The sequence below is a fragment of the Notechis scutatus genome, chromosome 5 (genome assembly GCF_049901735.1).
Source record: "Notechis scutatus isolate UNSWTSFEM ecotype Mainland chromosome 5, rNotScu1.2, whole genome shotgun sequence".
Classification (NCBI taxonomy): domain Eukaryota; kingdom Metazoa; phylum Chordata; class Lepidosauria; order Squamata; family Elapidae; genus Notechis; species Notechis scutatus.
The window spans coordinates 54,649,747-54,673,953 of record NC_142013.1 but is presented as its reverse complement, the minus strand read 5'-3'; the positions used below and the strand labels follow the sequence as shown (position 1 = coordinate 54,673,953).

At 36.4% G+C, this 24,207-nt stretch overlaps 1 protein-coding gene across 1 annotated transcript in view; it reads left to right on the top strand.

The window, feature by feature from the left end:
* Positions 1–7,435: 7,435 nt before the first annotated feature.
* Positions 7,436–24,207, top strand: part of LOC148130483 (cell adhesion molecule DSCAM-like) — a 92,337-nt gene continuing 75,565 nt past the window's right edge. The window contains exon 1 of the mRNA XM_087966788.1: positions 7,436–8,013. Coding sequence (XP_087822914.1) covers positions 7,971–8,013 — 43 coding nt within the window. The 5' untranslated portion in view covers positions 7,436–7,970. The remainder of the gene's footprint in view (positions 8,014–24,207) is intronic.

Here is a 24,207-nt window from a genome sequence, read left to right as displayed (position 1 = left end):
ATATTGTATATCATTCCATTCCATTCCAATCGTAGCAAACTGCTATATAGGTAGTCCTCAATTTACAACTTTTTGTTTAGTGAATGTTTGAAGTTACAATGGCATTGAAAAAAGTGTCTTATGACCCTTTTCTCATACGTATGATTTTTGCGTCATCCCCATGGTCATGTAATCAAAATTCGGACACCTGGCTCATATTGATGATGGTTGCTGTGTCCTGGGGTCATGTGATCACCTTTTGCGACCTTCTGACAAGCAAAGTCAATGGAAAAGCCAGATTCACTTCACAATCATGTTACTAACTTAACAATTGCCATGATTCACATAACTGTGGCAAGAAAGGTCGTAATATGGGGCAAAACTCACTTAACAACTGTCTCAGCAACAGTATTTTTGGTTCAATTATGATTGTACGTCAAGGGCTACCTGTATTTATAATTCGATATCAATATGAATCCTCTATCAATGGTGTGATAGAATAAGATTTGCATATATACGAATTTTAAACAAAAAGAAAAATAACAAATATACTTACAGAGGTACAATCAAGATATCTTTCATTTTACAAATAGTGAATTAGTAATAAAAATTTAAAAGAAAACAATAAATATTTGTATCATATGTTAAAACAATAGAGAATTCTTGGGCCAATTGCTTAAATTTTAAATTTGCCTCACATTGCATAAAATATTTACAGTATTCAAATATGCATATCAGCAGTTTATCAGTGGTGGGATTCAAATAATTTAACAACTGGTTCTCTGCCCTAATGACCGACTAGGTGGGTGTGGCTGTGTGTGCATGGCCAGGGGCGTGACAGCATTCAGCCTCCTGCAGCACTCTGCCAGCCAAAACAGGGTGCGGGGGTTAATTCCAAAACATGGGCTTTGCTTTGTGACATCCAGATCCAGCAAGCAAGAGGTGTGAACTGCACAGAAAATGAAGTTTTGTTTTGTTATGAATAAATATCTCCAAAGTCAGATGTACACTAAACGTAGACTGACTTTTAGCTACACACCTTCCCAGCAAACAGCAAAATTTGAATTCCAAGTAAAGAGGATTCATTTTAGGATGAGTAACCACAGTTTGTATGTTGGAGGTTCCTAAAGGAATGCTAGAAAACTGTATTTTAAAGAACATTTGAGGGAGGGGTGCAGAATAGCCCTTCTCTGCCTGAGGCTGTAGAGACCCTGTACCAATCAAAACACTTTTTGTGAAGCAACTGATCAACACTGACAGAGTAAGCCACTAGTATATGAAAATAAGAGCAAACTCCACTTCCTTCTAGTACTGGTGATGTTACCTAGTTTGGTAACAAAACATCTGCAAGAAAACCACCAAACTCAGAGAGCATCAAGGAACCACAGATCAACCCTGAGCTACAAATATTCTTTTCTATCGATAAACACTTTTTGAGGGACTCAGAGCCTGCGTTCTATGAGATGGCTCCCAGTGGATTTCATGCTAAATTTTGATATGATTTCTGTAAGTAAGGAATATAACTGTAATAGATGAGTATATGATGCTTCATATATCAAAAATATAAAGCTAATGGAAAAACAAATAAAGAATAGATTTGAAAAAAGAAAAGGCCCAGGAAAGAAAAAGAGTGAAAGTGTAAGAAAGAAAGAGGAAAGGAAGGAAAACTGAAAAAGAATGACTTCCAACTTTCTTTGGTACAGATATAAGTAAAAACATGTATCAAACTCTTACTCTAAGATTAACATTTGTCTACATTATTTCTACAATTCCTTATTTAATCATCAAAGCCCAGATCAACTTTTAATTTCAGTGTCTCAGAAAAAGTCCAGTAATGGTTCATATCGCTTTAATCACTATTTGTTATAGAAACCACAACTGATTTATTTAATTGCACCAAACTCTAAATAAAACAGGAATGGAAAATCCTAAGCTCTAGTGTAGACCCATGCTTCTGAAGTATCTGCAGTGGTCTGAAGTTGTCTGAAGTGGTGTAGGGTTTCCTGCCTAGGCAAGGGGTTGGATTAGAAGACCTCCAAGGTCCCTTCCAACTATTCTATTCTATTCTATTCTATTCTATTCTATTCTATTCTATTCTATTCTATTCTATTCTATTCTATTCTATTCTATTCTATTCTATTCTACTCTACTCTACTCTACTCTACTCTACTCTACTCTACTCTACTCTCTCAACTTTGGCAACTTTAAGGTGCATGGACTTCAATTCCCAGAATTTCCCAGGCATCATGAATATTGCCCATCTTAAACTTGCCAAGACTGAAAAATGCTGATCTACAGATAAGGATTTTTCCATTCCTTTTATTAGTTTCTACTTACTTATGAGCAATCATAATGCAAAATCCCCATTCCTAACTCACCCCACAGTAATTATCATGCAGAATCCCCATTCCCAACTCACTCTAGAACAGGGGTTTGGGGCCTGGAAGGCCTCCTGCACCACCCTGGAAGCCAAAATGGATGTGGAGAGACTCCTGTGTGGGGCAGGGTGGGGGGGGGGCAGCCAGAGGTGGGATTAGCTGGTTTTCCGAACTGGGCAAAAAGCTAACAACTTTTGGTTTGCACGAACTGGTGCAAACCGGCTGAAGACCACCTCTGTTCATCAAGCTTAGGCAGTCAGGAGGTGGGCAGAAGGAGAGAGTGACTGAATGTGCATTGTGACACAAACCCTGTGAATTATGTACCTGTGATGCAAGTACAGGCTGGAGCTTGCACTACAAAACTGATACACATTTCTTCATTTTTTTTCATAATTGTAATTTTTAGCAGGTACCTGCGTCATCAGGATGGATTCACATTTCCAAAACCTGTCACTGTTCTAAAGGTATTTGAAATGGGCAGTGATATAAATCTAAATAAATGGCTAGGTAGCTGTGTTGCCAAACTCAGTGATCATATTCCCTGTCAAATGAATATGTAAAGTGTCTCCCCTTACACACCTGATTAAGGTATGGTGTCTCTCTCTCTCTACATAAAAAGACTGGACCCTTTACAATGCTTCCCCACATTGGCCTTGAATAATTGGAAAGGTCATCTGAATCTTTTTAAATTACAAACTATTGGGAAGAAGTGTTAAAGAAAACTAGGGTAAAAAAATAATTCCCCAAATGCATTTCACTGGCTTTTCTAAGTAAGACGTTTGGCACATTTATTTTGAAAAACTGTGTAGTGCAATAAAATATTCAGATTTCAAATCTGAGAGATGCTTATAAATGAATAATCAATAAATGTACTGGGATTTACTTTGGGATAAGTATATATAAGATTGCAATCAATGAAAATGCATAGAATGGTAGCTTTCTTTTTATAATGAATGGTAGCTTTTTGGTGTTAAATTGAACTTTATCTGAGCCCCAAAATTGACTCAAAATAGGAATTTAGTATGCTCTGTTTATTTGTCACTCTGCTAGGGATGCAGTAAAATTTTATTAATCTTTCAGAAAAAAAGTAAAAGTAATGAGATAGAAGAATTAGGGCTTGATCAAAATTTTTTGTATCTAAATCAGAGTAGCAAATGGCACCCAAACAAGATAAATGCTTGCATTTCTGGACTGCTAAGGTATTTTGCCATATGAAACATTGGTTCAATCTTCCATGTAGTAAAAAAAAATGCATACAATTACATGTAGCAACTGTCCATTCATAAAACCACATGCCAACTGGCTTATGATGCTCAACAGGCAGGCTTGCAGTTGTGTTTTAAATTGTTTGTGCCATTGAAGGAATAGCACCTGAAATGTTTCAGAGTTTGGGCTGAAGTAAAGTCTAAAAGAATCCCAGAGTGATTTTACAGGCCAAGAAAGAAAAGTTTGGATAAATGTCTGCCACATATCAGTGCCCCTTCCCAGGCTTCTCAGCCCCCACCCCCTTTGTCTGCAGTTCCTTAGTTGCTCCCTTCCATTATGGCATATGCCAGTGTTTTTCAACCTTACCCATTTTAGGAGTCTGGACTTCAACTCCCAGAATTCCCCAGACAGAATTTTAACAGTCTGGACTTCAACTCCCAGAATTCCCCATTCTGGTTGTGGAATTCTAGGAATTGAAGTCCAGACCTCTTAAAATAGCTAAGGTTGAAAAACACTGGCCTATCCTATTGGCTAACCTGGATCTTCTCAGCCACTCCCTTTCCTTCCCTCTGACTTCAATCAAATACCCGTTACCAATGACCATACAAGAAAGAATATTCTTCATTCTTGTCCCCCCCCCCATTCATGCCCACACCCAAAACAATTTTGGTGTGCTCTACTCAAACTCTGCAATAAAATAGTCCCACTATGTTCTGTAGATAGAACTAAAAATAAAAAACATAAAACATAAATTAAAAAATAAACATAAATTTTAAAACAAGTACTTTGGTTTGTAAATGAACCACCCCAAATCAGCTGTTTTACAGGCAGAATGGTTTGTGCACAGAACATTTTTCACACCTCTTATTTTAAATGTGCATTTAAAAGAAACCATTTAAAAGAAAATCAGGGGACAGTAAAGGCCACAGAACTGAAACCATTGACTCCATTAATTCAGTGCAACTTCTGCATGCAGAAAACTATATTCTCTGGATAGCAGCCTAGGAAACTGGGTGATTCAACTTAGCTTTGTTCCACAAGAATAGTCTAAGAGTAGGTGTAAATCAAATGGTGTTGGCATCACTTACATTACTTTTAAGCACTTTAATAAAATTATTATCAATTTAAATATGACTACCAGCAATATGTCCATCTGTTACATGTAAACCATCAGTGCTTCAAAATGTAACATATACATTTTCATGCAATAACTTTGGACTGAGAGGCACGATTGAGATAAATACTATTGTACATTCCACTGTTATGAACTTACAGTTTACTCCTCAATAAGGATCCTTATTCCAAACTCTGTCCCTCACCCTAAACACATAGAAATGACCCTCAGTCTTGCCGCCTCAGTTGCTTTCTACAGCCATCTAAAAAAATTTTGTCCAGTGCCTTGTTATCCTCACCCAGCCATTTTTATTTCTCTTTCTTTGTCCTCACGCTGCCTTAATATTGAATTCTATACAGGAATTTAGTTCTGACCTTGAAAAGGAATGGGAAAAATGAAATGGTTATTCAGTCCTGAGAAAACAGGAAGCACAAGAAAGACTCAGGATAGCTCAGCCTCGACCTTCAGAAATTGTATTTATATGCAAGAGATATATTCTGTGACTTTATTTACTCACTGTTAAAGTTGATGGTGTAAGTTATGTTTCTCTTTTTTGATGTATAAAAAAGAGACCACAAAATAAAATAATTAATACTTCTGATAATCTCTTTAGGTGGCATCTTATGTAATGTAGGATCTTTATTTTTGAGAATATTTTGCAGCTTAGCTGAGTAAATAGTACAGAATTGGTTTGCTATTTATTGTTAACCACTCAAAATGTGTTGCTATTAATTAGCTTTAAAAATGTTATAAACAAACAAATACATGTTTACCACTAAAGAACTTGGTTTTACCAATGTTATTCTGGAATGTATTATAGAATATTGTATAATTCCTCTGAGACATGTACAAGTTTTGTTATATTATTATATATATTGAACATTTGATTCATGATCTATTTTCAAGAATTTTGTTCTTTTTACCAAGAAGGTCTTATAACCCCCAAAAGCCAAATTTGAATACCTAAAAATATCTGAAAGCCAAAGACAAATTTTTGGAGATGTTATTATCTAAGAGAGTATTCAAAGAAAAAAATAACTAAATATTATTCAATGATATATTCAATTATTCAGTCCATGATAAGGCTGAATATTTTGTTGAGAATTTTGTATATTTATGTTTCTATCCCACTGTGATCAAATGTTTCTCTTATTTGATGCAGCTGATAGCTTTAAAATGTATTTTGTCCTCCTAAATCCATTATTTTTTTTCCCTTTGGCTGTCAGCCAGTATGGTTACTTACTTAAACTAGAATCTGTAGTCACATTTTTTCCTGACCAGATGCCAGATTAAAAGTATGGCAAAAGTTCTGGATGGGAATGTTTTCTTATACCTTTTCTTTCTATAAGAAATATATTTCTTATTATTTAGGAAACACATCTTCATAAAATTATGGTTATGAGGATTATTCATTTGGTTTTTTTTAAAAAAAGAGCAATTTATGTAAGCATAAAACGTTTGGGGTTTTTTTAGAGTGATACATGTATTTTAAAGTTTGAAAATCTTTTGGTTTTTTAAGCTTTGCCCACTCATTATTGGTTTCTTGTAATGACCTACAAATTCAGGTTTTTGTTTTTCCTGCTATGTGCATTTACTTGCCAATGTGAATCTTCTTCAAAATTGTATATATTAGCTACAAGAGGGATTTTAGATCTCAATAAATTAGCTGCTTTTGATTGCAGAGAGAATATTTTCTACATGTTTCAGGACTCAACTTGAAATTACAGATTTCTGTTAAGAAAGCTGATATTGTAAACTAATTATAGCTATACACTAGAAGCAATCCCACTCTTTTTTTCTGGTCAGTTGAAGTTAATTAAATATAACAATTTTAGGGAAGAAAGTAAGTTTGACTATCAGTCATTTTGAATTTACAGATCTGCACATGAAATAAAGACCAGAGAATTGGATTGGAATTTTGCATTACTGTAATATACACTTCAAGTATGGGCTGTAAGAATCCATTTTTGGAGTAATTCCAATCTGTAGATACAACTACAAATGCCTAGGCATGCTGTTTTTCTTTAATATTTTAGGGAACTACACTGAAGGCCTTTAAAAAGAGGCTTTAAATATCCTCCTCTATTCGGTTTTCATTTTAATAGGCCAGTCTGGATGTTGTCATGGTAGCCATCTTGTAAACCGGCAAAGGGTGGTGCTGTATAAGTGTGTGTATGTGTGTCACAGTGGACACAAATGTGGGTATTTCTATTCTTTTTACCTTTATAGAATCCCACTTAGGTAGAATCCATTGGGGAAATACAAAAAACTAGAGCAGGCATTTTTCCAATGGAACAAGCCTAAAAGTGTTGTGTTGTCCACTTTTAATCATCTTCCTTGCATATTAATAGAATAGACGATCAAAATTGGACTGAAGCCTTTGCAACCGGTCATTATTAATATATATATATATATATATCTATCTATATATACACACATATACATATATACATATACACATATGCACACATATCTATATGTATGTATGTATGTATGTATGTATGTATGTATGTATGTATATGTATATATAATTGATTTGAGAAATGTACCTTAATTTGGTAAACTTATCCGTGCAATGTATGATGCCCTTCCACAGTTGTCATCACCTTGTCAACACATTATATTTAAAAATGAAAATGTATTTGAAGTGGGGAGATGACTTGGCATGCAGGGGAGGTCTGTGCAGCTCCAGCAATTGCTCTGGCCGGCTAGGTCTCTCTCTCTCCCCCTCCCTCTCCTCCTGCCTGAAGAACGGAGCGAGGGCTGCGTCTGGCGGAGGAGGCTTGCGAGAGGGTTAATGCTCTCCGCCAAGCAGGGAAGGTTAGCAGAGAGATCAATGTGATTAAGGCGGTTGGAGAGGAAAGATGCGCCTGCTGCCTGGCTGCGGTGGCTGAAGGGTGGTGCGCGGGGAGCTGCCTGCCTGCCTGCTTGCCGCAGAGAAAGGGCCGGATATGACCAGGGACGGTCCTCTGCCTGCGCTGGAGGGCGGCTTCACCTGTGGACCTGCTCCTGCCAACCTGCCAGCCTCTACCTGGGCAAGGAAGGAGGACCCACCTGAGGTGCCCGCGGCCGCCTCCCTTTCGCCCCGAGCTTCATCTCCGCGCCAGAGAAAAAAGGCAGAGTCCGCGGCGAAGAGACGCTGAAGGCGAGGCGGGGGCAGCGCGTTGGCTGGAAGGGCACCGAGGCAGGAGCAGGGCTGGTCCCCTCTTGGCTGACTGCGGGAGCCTTGCGGGAGCAGAAGCGGGCGGCGAGCGGAGCCCAGACGTGGCTGGGAGGCGAGCAAGGCGCAGGGCATGTGGAGGCTGGCCGCCCTCTTGTTCCAGAGCATCTTGAATGGTGAGCCGGCGGGTCGGGCGGACTTCGGGGGCTGGTGGGCGAAGGGCGGGGAGTTGCGGAGAGATTGGCGCGAATCGCTTCTCGTTTCTCTTCGAGCCTTGTGACCAGCTCCGGCACGACGAAGACAAAATTGCTCTCTAATAATCGAAATTAGCTTACTTAGCAAAGGGGCAGATTGTAACCTGTATGCCATGACTGTCTCTTTTAGTACCGAAGTATGCTTGATGAAATGGAGAAGCCTGCGTCCTTTCCTCTTCCTCTTGTAACAATACAGGATTATAACCTACAGTGTGTATATCTGCAGGACGGACATTGGGCTTCTCAAAGGTTGAGAAAGAAAAAAGCTGGTGCATTTACCATTTATTTATTTTTAATCTTGAAGACCCTCATTACTTTTTAGTTAATATTATAGTTCAGGAATTATATCAATCTCTAATGGCAATGACATTTTTCATATACTCATCTCTCATTTATATAGAAATATGCACTAATAACCGTTACATCACCTGATAGGGGCTGGGGTGCTCTTTCAACCAATTTGAGAGTTATAGAAGTGAAAAGGTGTAATAATGTCTGTTCAATATTTTTGTAAATGCAATATTTCTTCTCAATATTTTTCTGTCTCCCTTTTCAGAATTCATGCATTTTTAAAATGTCTACTTAAAGGTAGTAATGTTGAATACCTTAATTCAATTAAATTGGTGTATCATACTACTTTTGAACAAAAAATTACCCCAGTTTTTTCAAACCTGATATTAAAGACAGCTTGGAGGTGAAATGGAGAACAATCCCAGCTTGAATGCTGCTGTTAAATGGCATTCTGGTTTTTCAAATTTGGAAGGACACATCTCTTCAAGGTGTCATTAATATGCTGACAATTAAAATATAAATATATTGTAATTTCAAAATAGGAAAGCAGGCAGAAACAGAACAATATTGATAGGCTGAATGAGGAGTGAAGCATGGGTGGGGGTGTGCAGAGAGATACAAATAATTGAAGCTCCAAACAGGGTGAGAAATGAATGTTGTATGAGGTGCCTTCAAGTCTGCTTAGCCATAGCCTAGAAAAATATATATATGTTGACAGAAAAAGAAAATTTAGCAATATGGAATAAAATGAAGATATAGTTAGAATGCTCCCAGGTATAGCTTCATAGTGCAAAATGATTAACTTCAGAAATTGTCATAGCCTAATTGCAACAAGTTTTATCATTTAAGGATGATTTTTTTTTGCTACCAGAAATAGTTCCCTGCGACCTCTGCAGGAAGACACCTTTTAGCATACAGATTTCCTGGTTTTTTTTTTTTTGGTGGAGTGGGGGGAGAGGCCATGAAAGTCTATTTTTAACTGACATTATTACCTTAAGCATAAAGTAGCATTATCAGAGAATGTAAATAATTTCTTTAAATTATATAACCAAATTAAACAAGAAAAAACATCTAAATCCCCAGCTTCATACAATACATTCTTGTTAAAATGCCACAATGGAAGCCCACATCAGAGAAATAGTGACTTATTGACAGTTTTAGTCTTTATACTTATAATCACTAGCAATGGGAATATTCATTTCTTTACTCAGTAAACCAAAGCAGATGAGCTATTTAGCTTTTTAGTTCCTTGATGAATAAGTCATCATATTGGGAGATGTTATACGTTCACTTATGAATGTAAATAATGAAAATTTGGAAATGTAAATTTAATAGAAATTATGCCCTTCATTAATATAACCATTTTCTTCATCAGAAAGTGCTAAGTGTTTCTAAGGTAATTCATTTTTTTAGCATTAATAGAAACATTTGAGACATTTTTTTGCATTTTATTATACATAGGAAAAAAATTAATTGCTTGAGAGTAATACATATGTGTGTGTGTGTGTGTGTGTGTGTGTGTGTGTATGTGTATGTATGTATGTATGTATGTATGTATGTATGTATGTATGTATATGTTCCTTAAACAAAATATGTGACCCCCCTAAAATATTGTCACATAAATCTATTAATAAGAATGTTTTGATAAAAATGAAATTTTATGAAGAGTTGTCACTTCTCTGTTATAAATGCTCAACCACAGTGATTAATGCTTTTAAAACAGTTAAATAAATATGAGCTCAGAAATAAATATATTATTTGCCTGGCTTTTTATAAAAATAGATTATTCTGTAACAATTGCATAATTGCCCAGTTCTTTAGCATTGTGTTAGATACCATCTCTTAGAGGTTTTCTGTTTGGAACAAGAATATTCTGTCACAAATATATTTGTTTCTGTTCTTCTGTAGACAACGAGATAAAATAAGAATAGCATGTAAAATTCCCATTTTATTTGTAATGATTTGTATCTTATCTAAATTCATTTTTAAAATACATCAATGGTCCCGATTTAGAAACATAATTGTGCTTTGGCCTAGTGACCTAGTCTTTTGTGATATAGATGAATGTGCTGATTGTATGAAATACAGTGTATCAGTTTTATTGATAATTCTTTTAATATTTTGGGCACAGTTGATAATTATTATTACAAAATTAATTCCCTTTTAATTTTTAAAACATAGATAAAATGCCATCAATTGTAAATGTGATTCTTCTGTTTTTGTCAGAAGAGAGGTATACATTTTCAGACCAGTTATGTTAATTACTTTGATATGAAGTTCTGAGTTTTTGCTGCATTGTATTGAAGAATTTTTAATACGAGTTATGATAAAAAATAAAATTTGTGGTTTTTATTTATATTGAGCCTGCAATATATAGATGAAACATTAGATTTAAAATTGACCTTGAATTATTTAAACAGTTTGTAATTTAATGTAGGGCTACTAGAGTTTTATTTTTATTTTTTAAAAAAATAAGTATTTGATATATAATGAATATGCATGCCGATCTGTTATTTTTCTTTCTTTCTAGTGCTTGTGTTGCATAATGTTTGTTGATATTAATGCAGTCAAAAAAAATCAATAAAAACTAAGTTGCGGCCAATAAACTAGAGGTAATGCTAAAAATAGATGCCTATTAAAAGATTTTTCTTGGAATGTATAATGCATGCACTTATCCATCTTTTACAAACTAGAATATTTCTATTTTATTAATAGATTAAAACACTGGAATCATGGGAAAAGAATTAAACGGGAGAAGTAGTGGTTAGCACTGTACATTTTATGAGGACATAAAAGTCACACTGCAAAGAACACATGGTTTTAAAAAATAAATATTAAAATTATTAATTTTGGTGGGATAGATGTTGAATTTAACTGTGCTTAGTTATCATTCCTCTCAATATTGGAAACGTGTTTAATAGAAAGCATAGAAGCAGGGCTTCTGAACAAGGAGACCCTCTGGCTATATCCTGGTGAGGCTCTAAAATATTAAAACATTTAGATGCCTGTGTTTTTAACATACATTATAAATTATGTATTTTTAAAATATAACTGTTTTTAATATTCGTATTAGCAAAACAAATTAGTCAGTTTATAAATTTATCTGTAGTATTAGCCATCCTGAGTGCTACTTTTAACGGAGAGTTGAAATATCAATGATAAAAAGAAATTAATTTCCTGTCAAGTAAAAAGGAAGCATTTGAAGATGTTGCAACATCTCATAATGCACACATGCACGTGTACAGGACTGAATCATAATTTGAATAGAGTTGGGGAATTAATATATTGTACTAATTTGACTAGAAGCTTCACATTACATAGGCATTAAGTGTAATATGAAATCAGTGGTTTGATTGTAGGGAAAATCTTTTTTTAAAAATCTGTGTTGCCCATATTTTCTTTCTGGCAATGATTGCTAACAAAGGAGAGAGATAATGTTTGCACTGATTAAGAAGGCAGATGCATTTCAGATAAATAATTCCTGTATGCATCAAGTGGTGGCCTAATAGCAAAAATATTCTTTTAAGATGCATCAGGTTTAGTCCTTTTGATGGATTTCCCCAGATACATCATGAGATTGAGCCATTGTGCTGTCTACTTGCAAGCCTGTGTTTTAGGACACTAGTGGGCAGCAAATCACGCAACACTGGGAACTTTTTATAGTATTAGAGAAATAGAGAGCAATTCTTCAGTGGATGAAATACATTTTAATAGCTTTTCAGAATCCCTACTTCATCCTTAGGCATGCCACCACCAGGCAGCAGTCTTTCTTTCTTTCTTTCTTTCTTTCTTTCTTTCTTTCTTTCTTTCTTTCTTTCTTTCTTTCTTTCTTTCTTTCTTTCTTTCTTCCTTCCTTCCTTCCTTCCTTCCTTCCTTCCTTCCTTCCTTCCTTCCTCTCTCTCTCTCTTCCCCCCTCCCTCCCTCCCATGTTTGAATAGTAACTTCTACTAAGTAGATTTTGTGTCAAAATGTACCTTGTTTTTCAAATGCGATGAAAATTAATTATAACAGAGGATAATGGAACTTAAATATAGAAGCTTAAAGGTTTTCCCAGCCTTCAGGATATGTCGTTTAAACTTAGATTTTTTTAAACTGAAAGAGGCCTGCAATTCAGAAAAGATCATCCATGCAAGAAATCCTAAATAAACTGACTTGAAGCAGGAAAAAAGAAAGCAGCCTTAGGAGAAAGCAACCTCATAGACTAGATTAGAGGAGTGTTTCTGGCAATTTGAGTGAATAGGTATAGTAATTATTTAAGCCACAATGATCTTGTAATATTCTGAATATTAGTAATATTTGTTGTTTATATCCTCCAGTTTGAATATGGAGATATACTAACACACATGTTTGTGTTTGTATGTATTATTTTCTAAAGGGAATAGATAAATAAAACAGATAATAATGCCTTCATGCTATAAATGGCATTACCTGTCACTTTCTGGTTTTATTTTCTGTGAGAAACTTATCCAAAACACAGAGCTTTCTCACTTGTTGACTATCTGTTGTGGAATTTACCCAATCATTTGGTTTCCTAATTGACTGATTCTAAAATGGGGTCAAAAATGCTTATTTGTTTTCATTCCTATTTAACTATGAGGTTTTGAATTCTGCTTTTATATTATAACTTTATTCATTTGTTTATTTTATTTTATAACCTATCACAATACATTTATTTACTTGCTAAATTTCTATACTGCCCAATTCCAAAATGCCTCTGGCTATCTTCACACATTAAAAAAAAACTATTATAGAAATTAGCAATTAGCTGAGGGAATAAACTATTACATTTCTACAACTCCCTCCCCAATGGTTCAATCTCAATCACCTAACTGCAACCTGGTAGTGGTTGTGTTGGGGATAGGTTTAAAATATTTTTCCCCACACATTTCTTCCCTGTTCCAAAGAGCAGATCTAGCGACAGAGAAGAGCTACTTCCTAGGTTTGTTAGGTTGTATCACTTACTTGGTGAGATTTAAGCCACCCTGTAAGAATGAACATGATGGAAAGATACTGTAGGAGGCTATGGTTCCTTAATTAGCAGCACCCTAGGCCTTATAGATGATAACCTGAAACCAACTGATAACCAAGGTAGCTCATGTGGGAAGGGTGTGAAGTTACACATAGTGGAGTTTGGCTGCCCATCAGGGATCATGATAGACCAGCTGTAGCTTCTTAAAACTAAAATAATTTATTCTGTGGATCCAAACTGTTTTAACTTGTTTCTCAGCTGTACCTCTAGAAGATATTCCATAAAATTGGAGTTCCATTGGGAGTTCCATTGAGGTGGCCTGATATTATGCATGATTACCATTTTATTATTAAATTTGGAAATAATTTGTATCCTGGTATAAGATTAAGGCTTGTAAGTAGGTAAACTTCAGGAATTCTGCAATACAAACCAGGATCCTCCAGAATTCTGGAAATACGTTACATTTGGGAATGTCCATTGTTAATTAAATGGGAACATTGTTAGTTTTTTGTGTACTGATTACTAATTTAAGGAATTATATGCTGATGAAAGGAAGGAAATTTGGGGCACTATGAGTTTGTAATGAAAAGTTCTATGATCAAGGTATGCTAGAAGGGAAGTGGAAGATGGATAAAATGAATCTACAGAATTTGTTCATCTTTATAGTGGCAGAAGAATCAATAACTCAGAATTTTCAGCTCTGATTTGTTGTCATTGTGACTTTTTAATGTAGTGGATGTTTACTTTTTGAATATTAAGTTTTATTTTATCGTATTTCATATTAATATTGAATACTATTGTGAAAAAAATGTTTACTTCAAATGAAGTATGTAAATTTTTGTTAGTATTTTCATTTATATTCAAATGGGCCTTGAAATAATGTTACATATGGAAAGTACTTATTAATTCCCATCAGATAGTGATAGCCACATACCTTTCCAGGTATTTACTTTCTCTAGATTAGCCCCAGCACTGTGTAGCCCTGTATATTAGGAGAGAGTGACGTTATTTGTGTTCTTTATTTCTCTACTACCATATTTGCTGCAATGGGTTGCTTTGCCTTGAGACAGGGTTAATGTTGTATTACAGAAATACAAACAATATATTCTAGAAATAATCCTTAAAATTCTCAAAATCTTTAATAAGTGCATATATTCAGAAATAATAGTAATAAGATAAGTACTGAAGCCAGTTGTTAAGTAATTTTTCTTGTAAATAGTTCCGTTTTAAGGCTCTTCTAAGGACAGGAGGATGGCGTCCTCCAGATTATTGGTTAGAAGCCATTGCTGAGGAACAAGATGTTCTTGCTTTCCCTGGATCTTGCGAAAGGAGGAGGGACTGGAGATGTATGCATTGGAGAGAGAGGATGGAATTAATGTAGAGTCCTAGGCTGTATTGAAGACAGCCAGGTGCTAAGCTATGGAGAAGTTTATGAATCGAATCCAGCATTTTGCAATGATATATAAGGTGATAGGCTGTAAGGATTTATTAATTACATAAGAAATATAGCTCAGTAGAAAGATTTACAATTTTATAGCTTAGAAAAGAGGCCTCATATACTAGTTGCTAAGGTGGATACAAAGGGTAGGAATTACTGGCATTTTGGCACTCTTTCTCACATACACATGAACAGAGAAAAATGCACATTCACTATCTTTTATTTAATATGGTTTTGCTTGTTAATAGCCTCAGAGATGGGCTCAAAGTATGCAGTGCTGGGAAAGAATTTAGATAGCAGGATAAAAATTTAGGCATAAACATTATTTTTAATAAACAAAAAATAATCAAATTGAATTTATGTTACATTTGCCCATGGTTATAGGAGTTTCTAGCATTATTTATATGTAGAATTTTTACTGTATCTTATGGTTCTTTAGTGTTCCATTTTAAGAAAATACAAATAAACAATATTTTACTTTTAGAACAGTTAGCTCTTTGTCTATGTAGTTTAATGTGAGAAAGGGAAATTACACCTAAACCATTTATTCTGTAGCCTGTTTCATACAATCTGCATACTACTTGTATGGTGATTATTTCTGTGTGTGGATGCATAAGTTTCTCCCCGCTATGATTTTTGCAAGTGTCTCTTGGATCATGACCAGTGATGAATTTTTCCCATTTTCTGTTTCAGCTATTTTTACTCAGAAGGTAATGAGGAAAAGTGAGACAGCAGTGATAATTCATGTAGATACAGTATACTTGTTTAAGGAGAGTCACATCCACATTAAAGTTGCCTAAAAAAATCCTTTTGTAATCTGAAAAGAAGTGATGGCAGCACTGGATTGAATTAATTAGTTCAACAATTGGTAGCATATTTCGGAGGAGAGCTGAAGTGATCCATAAAGCCCTACTTAAAATCTCAAGCACAAAGCCAGAGGAAGTCATATGGGCATCGGGATAGATTGCTGAAATATCATTGCAGTCATCTGACCCAGGAAGTGCTTATTCTCAAATTAAGATTGAATTTATAGTTGCTTAATCTAATTATGTAAATTGTGGAAGAAGCAGCAGAATTTATATATAGCATGTGATATCTTTCCATGGCTATTTACTTCATGAGAAGGATGAAACTGGTGCCAGTATCCAAACATACATGTATCACTCCAATTTTATATTGTTTACTGTATCTCATTAATTGTAGGCAGCTGCTTGCATGTTTATACTATGAACTGGTTTTGGTTCCTTTTTAAAAGGAACACCGTACTATTACCTTGAGAATTTGGCTGTGGAAGTACTATCAGAGGAAATTTGAATACAATGTGTAAGCCATCTTCCAACAGAATGTAAATATTTTACATAAAATAGGAAATACATAATTTACTAATCTTGTTATAGTTTGATTAGTGTCTCCTTAATTTATGGCAAACCTAGACAGCATATTAAAAAGCAAAGAATCACCTTGCCGACAAAGGTCTGTATAGTCAGAGCTATGGTTTTCTCAGTAGTAATGTATAGTTGTGAGAGTCGGATTGTAAGGAAAGCTGAGCACCAAGGAATTGATGCTTTCGATTGGTGGTGTTGAGGAAGACTCTTGAGAGTCCCTTGGACTACAATTTTGATAAAAACCCAATCCTAATGGAAATCAACCCTGATTCTTTTTTAGAAGGACAGATACTGAAGCTCAATTTTTTGGGGATTTTTTTAAAATTAAACATAAAAAATTCAATGTCTACATAAACAGTGTGTTCTCTGGGTACAGTTGATTACATAATGATGATGTTCATAACATTAATAATCACATAATAGTATTTGCTTCTCCATTTTAGGAAACCTTTCTTATATAATTAATCATTCTCTTAGGCTTTTAAATTTCTAACTTTTGTTTCTGTTAGTTAACCATTGGTAAAACAAATCCCATGTTGAAAAGTATTCTGTTTGTTCCTTCTGCTTAATTTTAAGTGTTAATCTATCCATTTCTGCACATTCTAATTTTTTTTATTACACTTTCATCTGTAGGGATCTCTTCATTTTTCCTCTGCTGTGCAAACACAATTCTAGCCGCTGTTAACACATGTAAAATTAAATATGTATTCCCTTTGTTGTATTTTTCTGGTAAGATACCAACAAAAATATTTCTGGTTTTAAATCTATATGTTATTTTACCATTTTTTTCTAACCATGTATGCATTTTTTACCAATATTTTTTTTGCCTTTGGGTATATCCACCACATATGATAATATGAATCGGTATCTGATTACACTTCCAGCATTTAGTGGACTTGTTCTTAAACATCTTTGCCTATCTTGCTGGTGGAACGTGCCATCTACAAAACATTTTATATAGATTTTGTTAGTTTATAGTTCCTATCCTATAATATCTGCCATTTATCTAACTCTATAGTATAACCAAAAATTTTAGCCCATATTATCATTGTTTCCTTTATTTGTTGTTCTTCCATTTTAATGCTCAGTAGATAGCTATAGATTTTTAAAATTAATTTTTCAGCTGTCCCTATTATCTGTCTTCTTCATCAATTTTTTTTCTGTTCATCTGTGAGATTTTTAACTAGTATTTTAGTTTTCTCTTTATTTATTTTTAATCCTGCAACTTCACATATTCTTCTATTTTCTTTATTAATTTGGGTCCAGTTTCTTCTGGTTCTTCTAAAATAAATATCAGATCATCTGCAAACACCTGTAGTTTGTATTTTTCTTTTTTTATTTCCATATATTTTATTTCTATATCTTGTCTGATGTTTCTATTTAACACTTCCGATGTCAATATAAATAGTAGAGGGGACAATGGGCATCCTTCTCTTGTGCCTTTCTTTATATTGAAATTCTCTGTCATGTCCTGAAACTCAAATATTTTGGCCACCAAATGAGAAGACAGGATTCTTTACAAAAGGCCCTGATGATGGGTCAGAAAATGACCTCGAACAAATATGATGTTACCAAAAATACGAAGACTTTTCATGCTAACAATTAGCAGCATGTACTATATTTCATTATTTTCCCACCAGTTTGTGAGTATATCATTAAAATTTGCCTCTTGTGCCAACATACTTGAGAGCAAGCCTCACTGAATTTAATATATTTTTCAGTAAGCATTGATTATTATATGGTAAGTATTAATATTTCAAACATACAAAATAAAAAGTAGAACATCAACATTGCTGGAAAAATATATTTTGTAAATTATTTGCAAACTCCCAAATAAGGTATTTAAAATATCATCTTCTAATGGTTATGTCAATGATGTTTTATTTTTATTTTAATTTTAATCTATGTAAGAATCAAAAACATTTTGCTTGAGGTGACTTATAAATTGTAGATTATTATTTTATTTTAATTTATCATTCCACTGTTTATACTAAACATAGAGAATGAAACAATCTATATGACAGTTCTGCTCTTATCTGTTTTGGAACAATTTCTAAGGCATCAGGATAGAATTACAATTAAAGAAGGCAGGGATCCCCGCTTTTTCCATTGTTATTTTTGAATAGAAACATAAGATATGATGAGAGAATTGCTAGAATGAAAGTTAAAAAAGGATTCGTATAAACTAAGGGCATTTGTTGATGATTTAGTTTTAATTTTGGAGAACTCTTTAGGACATGGGTTTCAAACTTGATCACATCACGTGATGTCACATATCGTGATATTTTTTGCCTTTGTGAAGCCAGGGTGGGTGTGGCCTGCACATGATGCATCCGGCCTGCGGGCCACCAGCTTGACACCCCTGCTTTAGGAGGTATTGATGTATTAATAGAAAAACTAAAAGAATTTGGTGAATTGGCTGAATTTAAAATTAATAAGGACAAAAACAAAGAAGTTGACAAAGTTATTGACAAAGAACTGGAGAATCAATTTGTCTAGTGCAAGTCTGTTAAACTAGCAGCCCGCAGGCTGGATGCGTCATACATAGGCCACACCCATCCCAGCTCCACAAAGGCAAAAAATGTCACTATAGGTCATGATATATCACATGACATGATCGAGTTTGACACTTCTGGTCTAGTGCAGCAGTCGCCAACCAGTGGACCAGGGACCACTGATGGTCTGTGAGAAAATTTTGGTGGTTGCAGCGAAATGTCACCCCCAAAGCACCCCCAAAGCAATTAATCCAGGCTGTATGGGAACCCAAGGCTTGCATCACTTGCATTGCGAGCAACATGAGGTAGTGAGGGAAGGGGGAAAAGGGCGGAGGGGGAAAATTGCCCCACTCACCTTGCCTGGCCAGTGGGCTGCTTCTTTCTGCTTCTTTCTTCTTCTGCTTTTGGCTAAACGCAAGGAAAGCAGCAAAAGTCTTTCTTTCTCTCCCCCAAATTCTCCAGAAATGAGTCTTTGGGACCCTGCAAGGCATCCTGCTCCAAGATGCTGCGCCGGCACGACAAGTCTCACAAAGACTCATTTCTGGCAAAGTTTGGGGGAGAGAAAAAAAGACTTCTGGTGCTTCTGCTGTTTTCGTTGCATGAAGCCAAAAGTCTCTCCCCCCCCCCCCGAGAACGGAGCTGGAGACGGTATCCTGCGATCCCAAATAAAGAATGATTGATCAGTAGGAAAACGGGGTGGGGAATTTTCCTGCAGACTTTTTGGGGGATTTTCCCAGGGTCTCTGGTCCGGAGGATTTAAAATAATGAGTTTGGTGGTCCCTGAGGTCCAAAAGGTTGGTGACCCCTGGTCTAGTGGTTATGGCACTGGGCTAGAAAGCAGGAGTCCATGAATCTCACTTGTCCATGAAAGCTGGGTGATTTTTTGGGCCAGTCACTCTTTCAGTCCATCTTACATCACAGGGTTGTTGTGGGGAAAATAGGAGGAGAAAGGTTTGTTGGATATTTGCTGCCTTGAGTTATTATAAAAATAATGTGAAATATGAATAAATATATGTGAAAATGAAAGACCAAAAATAATTTTCTGTGAAAACTGGTTTTCAGACAGAAAAAAGTAAACAATTTGAGTATCAAAACAAACACGAATTGTATGATATATCATGTTTTTTTAAAAAAAATCATTGTAAAATCTTCTTTCAATAAAAAAATATTCATTATAAAAGGATAGAATAGCAACTTGTAAAAATCCATGCTTTTCAAATGAACAAGACTCGTGTATTTAAAGCTCTTGATAGAATATGTTTGTTTTTGAACATTTATTTTCGTTTCTTTTAGCAGTTCTACTTCAGAATAAGATTGCATAGGATTGTAGTCAAAGTGTTCTGTTAAGTTCCCTGCTTTTGGTTTTATTGTAATGCAAAGCTATTTTGAGATAGTAATCTGATTATCATTTGAAATCCTTAGCTAATTAAAATAGATTGTATCATACTAGCTATTTATCCTCTGCCGATCAGAAAGCATTAAATATAGGTTGTGCCTAATTATTTCCATGTGATAAAATTAAATAAGTCAAGGGCACACAGCTAAGTCCCCAGTGCTGCACGTTGACCCCAGAAACATGGGTATGTAGTTCAAAGCCTATAGATATTGCCATGTCAGCCACTCATTTCTAGGGGAATTAATAAGGTTACTTAATTACTTTACTTTAAATCAAATTAATGTAGTTAAATTTAAATGTATATCACTCAAAGGATAATTATGGCCCCTGACCTGCTAGAAAAGTTGTGCAGTCTTGTATTACAAATGTCACTCATTGTTTTCTTACGTTCAGTAGATTTTAAAGTCGGCAGCATTGGACACATGGGGTTATTGAGTGTTTTACTGGTAAAAAAGATAAAAAGTTTCCCCTTGATGCTCATCTCCATTTTTTAGGCAAGTGAGCCAGCGTTGTCTGAAGACAATTTCCATGTCATGTGACCAGCATGACTATGCACTGAGGTGCACAGAACGCTGTTACCTTTCCTCCGAAATGGTACCTATTTATCTACTTGCATTTGGATGCTTTTGAACTGCTAGGTGGGCAGGAGCTGGGGCAAGTAATGGGAGCGCAATCTGCTGTGCGGTGCTCAGGTCTCAAACCTGAGCTGTCAATTTTTCAGCTGATTAGCTCAGCATCTTTAACCACTGAGTCATCATGCCAGAAGTGGTATTCAGCAGGTTCTGACCAGTTCTGGAGAACCGGTAGCGGAAATTTTGAGTAGTTTGGAGAACCAGCAAATACTACCTCTGACTGGCCCTGCCCCCATCTATTCTCTGCCTCCCAAGTCCCAGCTAATCGGTTGGGTCTTCTTTTGTTATCCTGCACAGGAGAACAGAGCCAGAAAGCATGTTAGTGGGGTGGGGAGGGAACGGGATTTTGCAGTAACCTTCCCCCAGGAGTGGGGTGGGAATGAAGATTTTACAGTATCCTTCCCTGGAGTGGGGTGGGAATGGAGATTTTACAGTATCCTTCCCCTGCCACGCCCACCAAGCCATGCCCACAGAACCAGCAGTAAAAATTTTTTGAATCCCACCACTGCACCCTCTAATTTTACCAGTATTGTAGCTCAATTTAATATTTTACTGTTTTAATTCAATAATAAATAGGATATCATTCTACAAAATCCTTTGGAATAATGTCGAGGTATGAGTAACATTCCTGTTTGCTTATTCACTAACCTTTCCCAAAATACTTCTTAGTAGAGCTTTTAGCTTCTAAAATACTAAAAGAAAGTCTCGAGCCAAGTGAGGAGGGTGCATCTATTCACAATAAAAAGGCTGCCTTCCCTAGTGCGCTTACTTTACACATCCTCTCTTCTCTCACGTTTCCACAAAAATTTTTTCCTTCCTACCTCGAAGTATATTTGTCTGATGTTTTTGATGTGTATCCAGATTAGCAATGAAATAGAACTCTGTTCCTCTATAGAAAATGTAATTTATTTAGCAGATTTACTTATTAAATTTTTATTCCATCTTTATTTTGGCCAAATCATGTCACCTTATGCCCTCAACCTTTGACTAGGTAATAATAAGCTTCCCAAAGTCTTCCCATAATAAGCTTCCCAAAGTTTCCATGTCATGAGATGGGTGGCAAAGAAATGTAATAGATAGATAGATAGATAGATAGATAGATAGATAGATAGATAGATAGATAGATAGATAGATAGATAGATAGATAGATAGCCATGTGAAATATGGTTTGTGCTGAGAGAAAGTGACTGGTCCAAAGTTACCTAGCTGGTTGGCTTTCATTTCTGAAAGAGGACTAGAGTTCACAGTCTCTAGTATATCACCTTATCCAAAATACAGTAGAACCTCTGGTCACGAACGCTTCTGACCATGACCAAATCAGGTTCCGCCCAAAAAAATTCACATTTTTTTCACGATCAATTTACCCTTCCGCATCATTTTTTTTTTGTAAGCACCAAATTACCAAAATTAGTTGCAGGTCATGACCAAATTGGGTTGCTACCAAAGTTATGGAATAAATTGTGGTCGTGAATTGTGGTTCTACTGTACCATTTAGCCATATATTTGGATAAATTATATGTATTACATACATTTGAAATACATCAAAGAACTTGTTGGACAACAGAACTTCACTAGTACTTTTTCCTTTAGGAATACTTTAAAGGAAATACTACTGAAGTTCTGTTGTCTAACAAGTTCTCCTAAAGCAGGCATGTCCAAAGTCTGACCCAGGAGCCAATTGCAGCCCGTTTTCAAATTTTGAGCTGCCCGCAGCCTCTTCTCCTCACCAGCCAGCGTTTTTCCCTTCAATGGACAGCGGTTCCTGCAGCTGTCCCCTGCTGCCTCCTGCTCCACAGCTACACCACTCTGCAGAGCACCTTAGCCACCTAGCTCTGCAGAACATTGCAGCAGCTCATTTAGTCCATCCAGCTGCTCTTCACCAGCTGGCTGAGCACCGCCTTCAAGGCTGGTGGTTATATTTCACCAGAAGATGGCAGTAGACCTGAGTCAGCACTCTCGCTGCGTGATCCTTGTGACACAAGGCTTGTTGTGCCCATTTCTAAAATGGCGACTGTAACTAAAAAAAGGAAGGTTGACAGCGAGGGCCGCCATTTCCAGGACAAGTGGAAATTGGAGTATTTTTTCACTGAAATACGAAACAAGTGTGTCTGCCTAATTTGCCAAGAGACTGTGGCTGTTTTCAAGGAATTCAATATCAAGAGGCACTACCAGACAAAACAGGCTAACTACAACAAGCTAACTGGGAACAAACGTGGTGAAAAATTGAAGGAACTGGAAGCTCAGCAGTGCTTTTTCACAAGAGCCCATGAGTCAAATGAAAATGCCACAAAGGCAAGCTACAAGGTGGCAACAAAGATTGCCAAGCACTGCAAACCTTTTACTGAGGATGAATTTATTAAAGACTGTGTGATGAAAATGGTGGAGAAAATTTGTCCTGAGAAAAAGCAAGAGTTTGCCAATGTTTGCTTGGCTTGTAACACTGTGGTATGGAGAATTGAAGACGTTTCATCTGATATTAAGAGATAGTTAGAGGCAAAAGGAGTGGAGTTTGACTTTTTCTAGTTAGCCTGCGATGAAAGCACGGATGCATCTGACACTGTTCAGTTATTGATTTTTTTGAGAGGAGTGGACAATGACATGAACGTGAATGAAGAACTACTTGACCTCCAGAGCTTAAGGACCAAACAAGAGGAACACATTAGTGCAGTTAAGTTATTTGTTTAGTCTTTCATAAAATAGTTCATTTGCATTTAATGCTAATTGTTCAAAGAATGTCAGGCTGAATGGTCTGCCCCCACACATTTTCACCTCACCAAATCTAGCCCTCCTTGCAAAAAGTTTGAACGCCCCTGTCCTAAAGGTTCAGAATAACACTGGAATTGATTAAAGTTCATGCAGGGGTGGGATTCAAAAATCCCAGTAACCGGTTTGCTGCCCAGTTGCTGGGTGGGCGTGGCCATGGTGGGCAGGGGAGGCTGTTTTCACCCTCCCAAGGGTCTGGAAACATTTCCTGGGCCTCTTGGAGGGTGAAAACGGCCTCCCCCAGGTTCTGGAGGCCCATCGGAACCTGGAAACAGGCCCATTTAATGACTTCCGGTACTTCCAGGAGGGTCATTTTTCACTCTCCCAAAAGTCCAGAGGCCTTCCCTGGGACTCTGGGAGGGCAAAAACAGCCTCCCCCGGGCTCTGGAGGCCCACTGGAACCCGGAAACAGGCCCATTTCGCGACTTCTGGTACTTCTGGGAGGACCATTTTTTGCTCTCCCAAGGGTCTGGAGGCCTTCCGCAGGCCTCCAAGAGGGCAAAAACAGCCTACCATGGGCTCTGGAAACCGGAAAGCGGCCCATTTCCGGATTTCCGGAAGGCCCATTTTCCCCCCCAGGAATGGGATTTTGGGGTTCTCTGAACTGCACAGAATCTTAGCTAGGGGCTCTCCCGAACTCCTGCGAACCCCCAGCAACCCACCCCTGGCAGTAAGGACATGACCCCTTAATAGCAAGAGACAAAAACTATTCTTCTCCAATTGGATTCTTTAGATTTGTAGGGATTA